The 12,500-nt window shown below is 39.6% G+C and overlaps 2 protein-coding genes across 10 annotated transcripts in view; one reads left to right on the top strand and one right to left on the bottom strand.

Annotated features, from left to right (window-relative positions):
- LOC113830322 (position-specific antigen beta subunit myospheroid) overlaps positions 1–1,174 on the bottom strand; it is a 21,087-nt gene extending 19,913 nt beyond the window's left edge. For 2 of the 9 annotated variants that reach the window (XM_070117110.1, XM_027383522.2), the window contains exon 1: positions 514–1,016. The gene's annotated coding sequence lies outside the window, so the exon portion shown is untranslated. Of the gene's footprint in view, positions 1–228; positions 251–439; positions 464–513; positions 1,056–1,119 lie in introns of those variants that run through there. The other 7 variants (XM_070117112.1, XM_027383525.2, XM_070117113.1 and 4 more) reach the window with 6 other exon arrangements.
- A 1,288-nt stretch (positions 1,175–2,462) lies between these two features.
- Positions 2,463–9,500, top strand: LOC138860123 (A-kinase anchor protein 10, mitochondrial-like). The gene is made up of 2 exons (XM_070117108.1): positions 2,463–2,589; positions 3,332–9,500. Exons 1-2 carry the CDS (start codon positions 2,464–2,466, stop codon positions 3,497–3,499), a joined length of 294 nt encoding a protein of 97 aa, XP_069973209.1. The 5' UTR covers position 2,463; the 3' UTR covers positions 3,500–9,500.
- Positions 9,501–12,500: the final 3,000 nt, after the last annotated feature.

Raw genomic sequence — 12,500 nt, 5'->3', positions numbered from 1 at the left:
TATACAAATTCCTTCAGTGATTCAATCTGATAATAAGGAGGCACTTCTGTATATGGAAGAATAAAAAGAAGTTACATCACATTATGAACGATCTTGCTGAATCAAAATCTTCATTCTGCATTACTTAGATGATTTTGGGTAAATTTCATGGCCAGGCACCTATAGCAAAGACAAACCACTTGCAAATCAATAAATCTAGCTTCTTATCACTTGTAAAATGCGCTTTACCAGGTGTTCCCAGCCGAAATCACCACCACACGTACAACAAGGCTTCATGGAAAGGCCAGCGAGCTCAAAAAAGGCATGATCCCACCATCGCATTCCTTTGGCACTGCATAAATTTCCCTTCCCTTTCGCTCTCCTGCTGGCGACCCGAGCCACTGGCACTCCTTCGTCATTTCCACCTCGGGCATTTCAGAGCCCCGAACAGGATCCTCGCCCTGGGCTTTTGTGCTTTCGGGAATCGAGCGGAGACAAAGCACGTGCGAGGGGAGTCCTCAGCGCGTTCCTTACCCGAGCAGCCGCAGCAGAAGGAGTGGAGGAGGAGCAGGGGGTCCTTCGCCTACACGCACGCACTCCCACACAACACAGACACTCCCACGACTCCCGAATTTCCCTTCCCCGCACTGTAAAGTCCTCGGGAGCTTCTCCTGCGCTCCTTCTCGTAGGACCTGACTCACCGCACTCCCCCGTGACGCCGACGGGATGCCGAGTTACAATCCCGAGCGTGAGTCAACTTCCGAGAATGAGAGGCTGAGGAAGTGGCGAGAGTCGAGGCGTCGCCCCTCCTCTCTCGCCCTCTCTCTCTCCCGCATCTGAACTTTTCCCACTCAAATGTCGCCCTTTTCGCCACTCCTGGGGCGGGTTTCGACTCACCTCTTCTGCCGGAGGGGTTGGAAGTGTGTTCTAGGCCGAGAAGGAACAGGGGGCGGGCATTGCAAGCGAGGAAAGCGGAGTAATTAGAGGGAGACGAGGCCTCGACCACGGCTAAAAATGGAAAACAAACACCTCTTCGTGACGTCATGCGCCCCTTGTCACAGGCGACACTTCAGTGGCTGGCGCTCGCTTGCCTTTGCGCCCTCGGTCGTCAAATCTCAATAAGTCCTCACTCCTCTTTACCCTTATTCTTGCAGGCCTTGAAATCGGTGTGCGACTATGAGTAATAAAATGCTGATTAATGACAAAGGTGTATGTACAGCCTTCCGTTTTCTATTATACTTAACGAAAAAGAAAATGGGAATGGCCGAGTGACCCACGAAATTAGAAAACGGTGTGACCTCATATCGCTTTCGGGAAATTATGATCTCATATCATCCCTCCATTACTATTATAAGTATAAACACTATAAATTGTTATCCATACCCTCGATAATATTAATCTATGACGGAAATGGTATCATTCGCAAGTATAAGCCCTTGAAGGTTCATCTACAGATAAGGATGAAAAGAGAAGATCTGAAGTGTAGAATCAGAGAGCTTTAAAAATCCAACGGAGTATCTGAACCCCTTTTGCGGAAGGCCGAGTTCCCGTCCCTTATAACTGCTATTTGTTGTTCTCTCGGTCAGCTGAAGTAGAAGGAGGACAGGAAACGCGGAAAAAAGATATGAAATGTCTATGACAATTTCCCCGAAATGTCGTCCCTCTGGAAGAAGTTTCGTAAGTTCAGCCTTGGAGTAGAAAAGGGTGTCGTGAGACAGTCGAAGATGGAGAAGAAAAAATGATGGGTTTTTAAAGGAAAAATTCACCTTTGCTCGGGAAATTTATCATTATGTGTATTTAGTATTAAACGATAATGATACTAGATTATAAGAACTTTTCGGCGGTAGATTATCATTCATGGATTTGGTTGCGTGCCATTGCAATCCACTTGGTGTAGTAGATACTGGTAGTAGTATATTCAGTGGCCATAGTATTTCGTGACGGGTCCCCTCCCCCTTGGCGGTTCCACAAGTTGGGAAACTTTTTGCCTTTAAAATACCCATGAAGACAGGTGCACAAATATGTAAAGAACAGGCCCACCACTACTGTAGTGACTGCTAAACGACTATGTCTATATATATTACTTTGCAATATTAGTTAATATATGTAAGTAGTACATGGTGCAGTTTACAAGAATGAAATTGTATGTATGTGATGTTTGATATATATTTAGCTCATACTTTCTTGCATACTAGATTGTTAAAAAAAGGACAGGGCTACGAAGTATAGGAAACCTCCACCTGTACCGTGCTAAATTGAGTGCATTGAGCTTTCATGCAGTACATTTATGGCACGACTCAAAAGGATGTGTCTTCCAGATATAGCATGCAAATTGTAAGGCATTCTTTCCATGTTTTTATTTCACTTACATGCATCATAATTTTTTGCATACTAAAGTGTATATATATTACTTTATTTATTTATTTTTTCTTTCTTTCTTTTATGCATATGTGATACAAGTAGTTTTATTTTCTTAACAGTAAAATGAGCTGTGGATTCATTAATGAGCTTGGAAGATTTGAATCGGAACTGCAGCCAGAGCCTGATCGCAAGACAGAGTCAAAAATTTCTCGGACTCTTAAAAGATTTGTTAACATGGATGAGGACAAGGTAAGTTACTATTAACTAGCCATTTTTTTAACCTATTGGATTCTGATGACATGAATTTGTCATGAAAAAAAATTTGATTGAGGTGTGGGCAATGGGAATATCTTGTCATGGGAAATTTTGCCATGTTGAGTGATGTACAAAACACTTAAGAGTGAAATTGACTCAGCCTTCAGGAAGGGAATTGTTCATGAACCTATGCAGGATTCCCACCAATCCAAGACTGAGAAATTTACTATCCGTTAGCCATGTCTGGGAGAACTGTCACCATGTTTAAGAACTAATTTCTGACGACTTGTTACCAGTGGTGTAGGGTATATTACAGAATAAGAAAAATGTGTAAATTTACATGAATAATAGAATGTTATTTATTGTTACTGTTATTGCAACAAAAACAGTAATATCTTGATCATAACAATATGACCTTGAAAAATGTCACTTGCAACCAATGGGTTAATATAGAAATAAACACTAGTCCATATCAGGTTCAAGGTAATGGTACAGAAGCTGTGTGGAACATATTTTAAGAATAGATAGTTTGGCATTGTCTTCGAATAAAGATGCTGGAAAGTGATGCACTTATAGCAAAGAATATGATGTTGGTATCACTTTAGTAATATGATGGCAATACTATACAGAGAAGGAATAATGTTTCTTTACAAAAAAAGACGTAATTATGAATATTGAAGTAGGTTCCTACTGCCATTGCCGGTGCTACTAAATAAAGACTATGAAATATTTTCAGGTAAAAGAAGATATGGCTTACAAAGTGGCTGAGATGATCATTAAAGATGTGACAAGTGTAACCCTGGGGTCGCAAGGCAGCAACAGATCCAGCATGGAGTCCTCCCAACCACCACTCACACCATCCTCAGTGTCACAGGATAATCTAAGTGATGTTTTCCCCTCATGATGTGAAAGAGGTGACTATAATGGAACAGATTTATCTGCTAAATACAGAAATGTGATAATAGGACCGTGAACTATAGGAGCACTTATTGAAGTAACGAATGTACATATGTACATATACTTAATTATTTTGGCTTGATCGTCCCCAGGGGGGCCCATTGGTGTTAGCATTACAGCGTCTAGGGAAAATTGGTCATAGCTCATGGATAGGCTCAGCGGATCCCCAGTGAGGATATAATTAAAGGGTTTGGATCTGGAGTGCTTGCATTGGGAAGTAAGATGTCTTTGTTTTGGCATATGTTGTCGTCAGGCAGGAAGTGGAGAGCAGTGGCTATTTTACTTAAAAGGAAAAAAGGCCATCATCAAGGCCAGAATGAAGACCAGGCTAATTCCTGTGAGTGTATCCTAGGCAGGATATGTTTTGCTTTGGCAGGAACCACCGAGGCTGAACTTCACTCACACTTTCCATACATGCTTGCATGTATGCACACCTGTGCCACACACTTACTCACATTCACACTGTCACACACTCGCAGACATTCACACACATATTCACACACTCGCACACATACACACACAAATTCACACACATAAACACACACATACACACACACATACACACATGCACATGCACATGCACATGCACATGCACACGCACACACACACACACACGCACACGTGCCACACATTCACACACACACACACACACACATATGAACACATGCCACACATTCACACACACGCCACACATTCACACACAAACACACACACACACAAACACACACACACACAAACACACACACACACAAACACAAACACACACAAACACACACACACATACAAACACACACACACATACAAACACACACACACATACAAACACACACACACACAAACACACACACACACACAAACACACACACACACAAACACACACACACACAAACACACACACACACAAACACACACACACACACACACACACACAAAACACAAAACATACACACACGCACACACACACACACACACACACACACACACACACACACACACACACACACACACACACACACACACACACACACACACACACACACACACACACACACATTGACCCTCTCACCCATACCGACCAATTGTTTGCAGAGGGTATATTCATCAAGAAAGATTGCATTTTAGAAAAATTAATGACTGAATTATGATTTAATATATATCTATACACATCTATGTATATAGTTATATATGCATATACATATACAGGTAACCCCTGTTACCTGACTGGGCTGCATTCCATAGAAAATAGTCAGATTAATTTTCCAATTATGTTGTTAAAAGACTTAAGGAGGTTAGGTTCGAGTTAACTATCTTCACTAGTGAAAATTAAACAAAATTGGAAAATAATTTCATTATTTATCACTTAACATCTTTCATATATTAAAGGAGAAGGAATATTATTTCTGATTAAGGCTATAATTAGAAAAGAATGAAAGTCAGGGTTTGCAAACCTGTGCTAAAAGTAATTGATGGTATCAGTTAGTAGTTTTACACACTTTGAAAACAGGCATGTGATCACTGCAGCCCCCCTTGAACAAAACACTGTTTCTTTTTGTCAGCAGCAATTGAAAAGTATGTAGGACTCAATGGCCTATTTGAAATGAATAAGTTTTTTGCTGTTTTCCAAAGGCAGTATGATGTGCTTTCAGGGATAATCATTAGCATCAGCAAGCACTTTCAGATTTATAGACCATGGATAAATAATGCTGTGCCAGCTACAGCAACAGACAGTGAAAAAGCAATACTGCTGTAAGTGGCTTATAAAAAGATTGTTTAATTGTTGCCAGAAAATCAGTGTATCTGGAATAGGTCGTGCAGTTCATCATTCAATATGACTTGCAGTGAATGAAAGCTGTCTTTTAAAGGAGACAGGTATGTTGGGTAAATGTGGGTTTGTATTGGATTGCTCTCACTTGATTTGTTACCAATTAATGAAAATAAGCCGATATATTAACGTTACAAATGCAGGTCTACTGTGTTGCTTACATCTGGTTTGTAGTCCAACTTTTACAGTTTGAGGTGTCTGTTTGTCAGGGATAAATGTGAGATAATGGAAAAGGACGCAGGTTTTTATTTATTGCATGATAAATGGTCAGATATTGTGGTTGCCTCTTCCTCCCTCCCTCTCTTTCTCAAATGGACACATTCATTAGAAAAATTCTTACAAAGGAAGTACAGAAAGAAAAGCATACAAACACAGGTCCAAAGACAAATGAACACAGACACACTTGTATGGAAATTAACACACACATATATGTGCGTGCGTAATTTTCTGCTTATAGTTATATATGAACTGGCTTCTATATATATACACAAATTGAAATTACTTGACCTATAGATTCTGCCAATGGCACTAAATGTTTACATTACCCCCCAAAAAAAATTCACCTTAGAGTTTGTCATATTAACAAACAATGAAGGTAGGCATTCCAGCCATGCTTTGGTAGACACTAACAAACCCAATAAGAAAATACTGTACTAACTTTAATTTGCCTATAGCAGGGGTGGCCAACCTTTTGAGAGATATAATCTACTTTATATACAGTTACCCTGATGTAATCTACTAGCCTAACTTATAAATAATTGTATGTTGTTCAGACATATTCATCATTATAAATATAAATACAACTTATTCCCAGAAAAATGAGAAATATAATAATCCATGTATCATGGGTACTTGGATATGCTATTGCAGCTATTTGCATGACAACTTCTGAAGGACGAATTATTAACAGGTACAGTAGCATGATCGACTTAAAAGAGGCTTGTGATCAACCAGTCGATCTGATCGACTGGTTGGCCACCCCTGGTCTATAGGCTACCAACAGGACCTTAAATTATTGCTTTCATTGTCAAAGTCTCTCACATATGCAGAGCCTGTTATTGTTATGTACAGCAAGTCCTTGCTTTTTGTTATGGTTTTCCTTTTGAAACATATATAATAATATGGAGTAATGCAATGCCATACTGACATAGACATATAACTATCTTCCCTTAGAAGGCACCCGACTGTGGTTAAGCTGGTTTAATATTGTTCTGGTCTTTCTGGGCAATATCCAAATTCAGCTTGTTTGAATTCTCATCAGGGAGGGTAGTTATGTAATTTCTATAGTAATGATTCATGGTTATGAAAATTTTCTCTAGTTTTGTAAAGCTTTGGCTCAGTGATGTGAAAATGATATCTATTTTCATTCATTTATCATAGTTAACAGAAGCTGTATAGGAATGTCCTTTTTTGCAAGGTTGTTATATCTTCTAGTACAGCCATGCAGGTATGCCAGGTCTAATCAGGGAACATAGTCATTATTGCTGAAAATGAGGTAGGATTGGCTCATATTTGAACCCAGCACCTTTCATGATTCTGACTTGCATGTTGACTATACAAGATAGGACATAGTATGAATTTTACCTTTTGCCCGATTTTAAGGAAAACAAATGTAATGATCTAGAATTTTCATTAAAAAGTTAAAAATGTGTAGAATCAAAACCTGGTAAGTTAAATGCTATCAGCAGATGCATTCTGTACATACTGTTTAAGAATTGATTATATATACTTATTTTTCATACTGACCAGTACCAATCTGCACTCAAAAAATTTACTTTATATTTTTATTTTGGTGAATCTTTTGTTATATGTGCATCGTAAAACATGAACATTCCTAAGCTCCAGGTTGTAAATGACTTTCTATTCCCTTTTCTGAAAAATCCATAGATGTTAGTTATATTTTAAATCTTAAAATTATGAGAATCAGATCTACAGTTAAATTGATATGAAGTAATGAGCTTTTTGTTTGTCCAAATCATACTTGTGTTTGTTATATATTTCTTGAAAGAAGTGTTGTATAAATATGTGTATTTACTTACATATGGATGTTATTGACCCTCCTTCAGTTAATGTTTACGTTTGACTGTTTTTACACATGAAATCACCTACATGCTTCACATGCTAGTAGGGGACTGGTGATTAGAATTAAGTATATTCTAGCAAACATTGTGTGTCACCAGTTTGGGTTTGACAGTATTTGTTCTTTGTTGTTTTCCTGTTCATTTGAAAATGAGGATACATAATGTAAGGCATCAAATACCTTATTGTCATTTGGAACACCCAGTGTACTCATTTAGAAAATCATTCTGTGCATCTTCAAATGCAAAATTCAAGCAAGGTCTTTTGGAGCCATTAGCAGCTGAAGAGGGTTAACTTCCATTCTTTTCTTTGTGTCTAATACTCTGTATGTATGTGTGTGTTTCGGCATGTATGCATATGTGAGTGTGTGTGTGCATGTATGTTTGAGCGTGTTTGTGTGCATGTAGATTTGTAGTTCAGTATCTTTGTAGTTAGACCATATTTCTTTGTAAATTGTTCTTTGAGATTTTGTTTAGTTACTGATGTATTTGTTAATGTGGATAGGATTTTTTATACTGTAATATTGATGTAATTAGAAAGCCGGATTGGATATTTAACTTCTTGAATTATGAATAAGTTATAAACTTCTAATTTTATCTGTTAGATTTGTTTTAAAAGTAATCTCAGCAAGTTAGTTAAGAATGGCTGATATTGCACATAGAGAATCTGTATTGTTAAGTTGTTTCAAGTTTAGTTATGGAATGGGGAATGGACTACCTTATTATTATTACCACAGTCATCATCTTCATTAGTCACACACCCACACACCCACACACACGTACACACACGTTTGTAAGTATATAGTGTATGTGTGTTGATGCATTCATTTCAACACAGAAAAACTTGTAGTAAAGATGATACAAATTATTTTATTTTTACTTTTTTCTTTCTTTCTTTCTTTTTTCTTTTTTTCATCAGGTCAGCCCTAATGATAGTTAAAGTGCATTTCATACCAGCTGCCTCAAATATAGATCTGTAACGTGTAAAAGGGATATGTTTGATATTCCATGAATGTAGTTAATGTGCATTATTGTCATTTATGCATATTTCCATATTTATTGCCATCTTTCCCCAAGATATTACTAATGGTAAGAGTTTAAAAAATGATAAGCTACATGCAATAGCTAACTTGGCCGATCTAGATCTGAATATATGATATGGTAGACTGGATCACTAATGATGCTTTACTGTAAACGCATTACGTAAAGAGCTCACATTTGTAAGAGGGAATCAATTTACCTCACATTGATATTTTTTACTGGTTTTCTTCTAGGAAATTTAAAGAAAAACAATAATGGAACAATTCATTACATTTTACTTCATTCCAAATGCATCTTCACATTAAGTATGAGAATTTTTATTACCAAAGATACTTTTATCTTGAATGCTGGTTGTCACCACAGCTGTGATCTTTGTATATATTGATGTTGTTTTGTTGTGGTGTAAACTGTGATGAATATAATGTACTCCCCTGCCGCATAATTCTGCTTTGCAGCTATTTTTTGTATGTTGAAAGTTAATGAGGAAAGGTACCACAAACCACCATGAACAAGGGAGTGCAAAAGCTAAGTGGAGCAGTAGAGAAGATGCATTTGGGGTGAATTTGTGTTCACAGTTCTTTTGGTGTATGAAAAGAGTTAAAGTAAATACTGTTTACGTTATGAGGTGTGGTGGCAAGACGACTCCCATTGCCTCGATAGCAAAGCAGTGCCAAATTAATGAAGGAGTACAAACACAAGGTTGTTTGAATGGCTTTAATCTGAGAGATTAGACCCTTTGATTGTTTTGTATTATTAATTGTTTTGATGTGAACACTAATGTTGTGGATCATCTACATATATAGGAGTATATAATGAGGATTGTAAATTTTTATATATTTTCCTTCTGTGCATATCTGCAAGATTTATATGAGCAAGAAATTTTTCTTAAATATATTGTATCTTTAAATAGCAGTGCTTTTCATTATTTTCTTTTTCACTGCCTTTCATAGATGCTGTAAAGGAATACTGGATATTAATAATCAAAACTGAAATAAACATTTCCTATTTTTTTGTAATATTTATTTACCATTTAGGCTAAGGGGAGCTTCTGGTCAAGAAATGACAAAATCAGATTCATTGCCCAGAAGCCATTGATTATCAGTTCCTCAGTTTGTAAAGTCTAAAGGAGGTTCAGGGTAATATTCATTTGATACTTGTTGAAAAAATATGGGATTACTTCTCATTTCTGCTTTTTCTTCAAGTTTTCGAGGAGTTTGAAGAAAAATATCCCCTATTGTGCTCCTTAGGGTAGAACTGTTGAATATTGTGTCCCTGTCTTCTGATATAAATGTAGCCACGACTCTAGTATGAGTACAGTGCTAGAATATTCCTCCCAGAGGCTGTTGAAAGTCCTACACCAATATTGTCAAGATTAGCTTTTAGAAATTAGCACTGACAGAGACCTACTATGCCTAACTGTAACAACCGCTTCCCCATCAATATCAGTAACTTTGGCCACCCCTTCTATGCACTTTTACTCCACAGAGTGCTGCCCTTTGTGCCCAACCTGGCTATGATCGTTCAAACTGCCCTGTGCAATCGCACATGTACCCCCCCAATCCCTTGCCCGTTGTTGTCATGGGGGGGCTTAGGAGATGAAGACTAAGACTCAATACAGGGATCTCCTCTGCCTAGGGCCTCAACTCTTGACAACGAATTTTGCATGGTCTTTTCCCCCTCCAGCTTTTTGTTTCTGTCCCTTCTCCAACCCCTTCTACTATCTACTCCTAACGTGTAAGAGCCTTGCTGAAAGGATGAAAGGCTGACCTTGTGCCAGTCCTGAACGGCCTGCAGGAACCATGGGCACGGTACTCCCAATTTAATTGTTTAGCCTTTACCCTCCAAGACGCATGGGGGTGGACTGTTTATGCAGTTTTATGTAATCAAGGTTCCCCATGACCAGTAATGAAGATGTAATCCCCTTATTAGGGGCAATGAGGTTTGCCCCTCTATCAAATAGCCCCACCCCAGGCTCTCCTTTGACCACGACTCCGAACACTTAAACTACTACCCACTCCTCAATGTCTACTAGTGCATTACTCACCCAAGCAGAGACTCAATCTCCAGAAGACATTCCTACCCTCCCAACTTCCTCAAATTCATCAAATCTACCCCCACAACCTTCATCAAGCACCCCATTCTCCCTTATTACTACCTTACAGTCGTATTCTCCATAACTCCGTAATACTCCCTCTTCCACACGTCCCCGACCATCCACCACCACCAACCCTACAAAGATCTTAAATACTGTTTAGCCAAGCTAAATGGGACCAATTTTTCGTGATCCCTTCTACAGCTCCTTACTCAGGTAACACTTCTCTCAAACGCAAGTGGGCAGAGTCCCTTTCTATACCAGACACGATCGCTCCCGTCTTGTAACAGTCAGATCAGAAACTGAATCTATAGCACTATCAAATTTAACTGATCATTCTGGCAACCCCATTCCTGCAGATCCTCATTCAACACATAATACTTGAACTGTCTCTCTTTCTCTAGCAAACTGCCCTTGTCGATACCAAAGATTGGTCAGACTGTGGAGAAGACTTATTAGGATGCCTCAAAGACCAAGATGTAAAATCAGTAGATTGCTACACCATTCCTCCTAAAGGTCAGCGAAAGAATCCGACCAACATTGCCAAAATTACCTTCTGTACACATGACCTTCCCTTATGTATATACATTGGTGGACAAACCCTCCCTGTTCGACCATACCAACTCCCTCCCCGTCAATGCCAAAACTGTTGGCGCTTTGGACATCCTGCCATTGCCGTTCCACAGACGAGGCCCCATTTGTGCCCAACCTGGTCATAACCGATCAAACTGCTCTGCACAAACACACTTGCTAACTGCGGCGGCCCCCGTAATGTATTTTATAGAGGCTGTCCTTCTTACAAGTTAGAATCTGAGGTAGCAACTCTCAGATACAAAAATGGTCTCACTTTACGTGAAGCCAGACAGGAAGCACGTCGACAAGGTTTCTCTCATACTCCATACTCTAGTAACATCGCTCGCTCTGCCCCTACCCCTTCACCCGAAGATGTCCCCACTTCCACTTCTACATTCTACCTCCCTCAGACCAATTCTTTTGTCACTCTAAATCCAGACACCCCAATCTCATCGACAGCCCCAACACCATCCCCTCTCCCTCCCCGCACTACCCGCAGTAGACAGACTAAACGTTCTAACACTTATTCCCCTACAGCACACTCAACTCCACCTACCGTTACCTTTATTCCTCAGACACCAGTCTCCTCCCCCCCCCCCACATAAAAAAACCTTCGTCCCACAAAACTCTCCAACCAACTCCACTGCAGAAACAATGGATGACATTTAAAGCCATATGCTTGAGACACAAGATCCCATAACTCATGCTCCTTCCACACTCGAAGTGGTTGCCGATATTCATACTCCTCCTACTCATATTCCCCCTACACCTCCTCCTCCTACTCCCTCTCAACACAACCTAACCCCCTCAATTTCGTCCACCACCGATATCCATCCTCCCGATACCCATCCTCCGAATATCCATCCCCCTCTTACTCATAGCACCCCAACGCCCCTTCCTCCTAATCCCTCCCAAGACAACACATCCCCTTGAACTCCAACTATCCATCCTTCCGATATCCATCCTCCTAACACTAATACTCCCCCCTCACCACTTCCGCCTACTCCCTCCCAACACAACCCACCCCCTTCAACGCCAACTATATGTTGATGACCCACACGTCACAAATCTGTCAGATTTTGCTGAGTACCCAGCCGTGTTGGAATCACTGGCAATGAACAGGCGGATACTCTTGCACCAAGAGGATATCTTCCATTTTGATTGTGTATAAATGGTTGGTAGAATCCGTTATACATTCATATACCAAAAGGAGCGGAAAGGTAAGACAGAAATGGGTAGAGATGTAGACAATGCGCACAAGACCGGGTGGCAGCGTTTCATACCTCTGTCCCTAGCAGTTTCCTTCCTATAGAAAGATAGCTGCACAATGCTTTCACTTTTG

Source organism: Penaeus vannamei, chromosome 39 (genome assembly GCF_042767895.1).
Source record: "Penaeus vannamei isolate JL-2024 chromosome 39, ASM4276789v1, whole genome shotgun sequence".
In the NCBI taxonomy this organism is placed as follows: Eukaryota; Metazoa; Arthropoda; class Malacostraca; order Decapoda; family Penaeidae; genus Penaeus; species Penaeus vannamei.
Note: the sequence above shows the minus strand (reverse complement) of the source record. Positions and strands in the feature narration are given on the sequence as shown.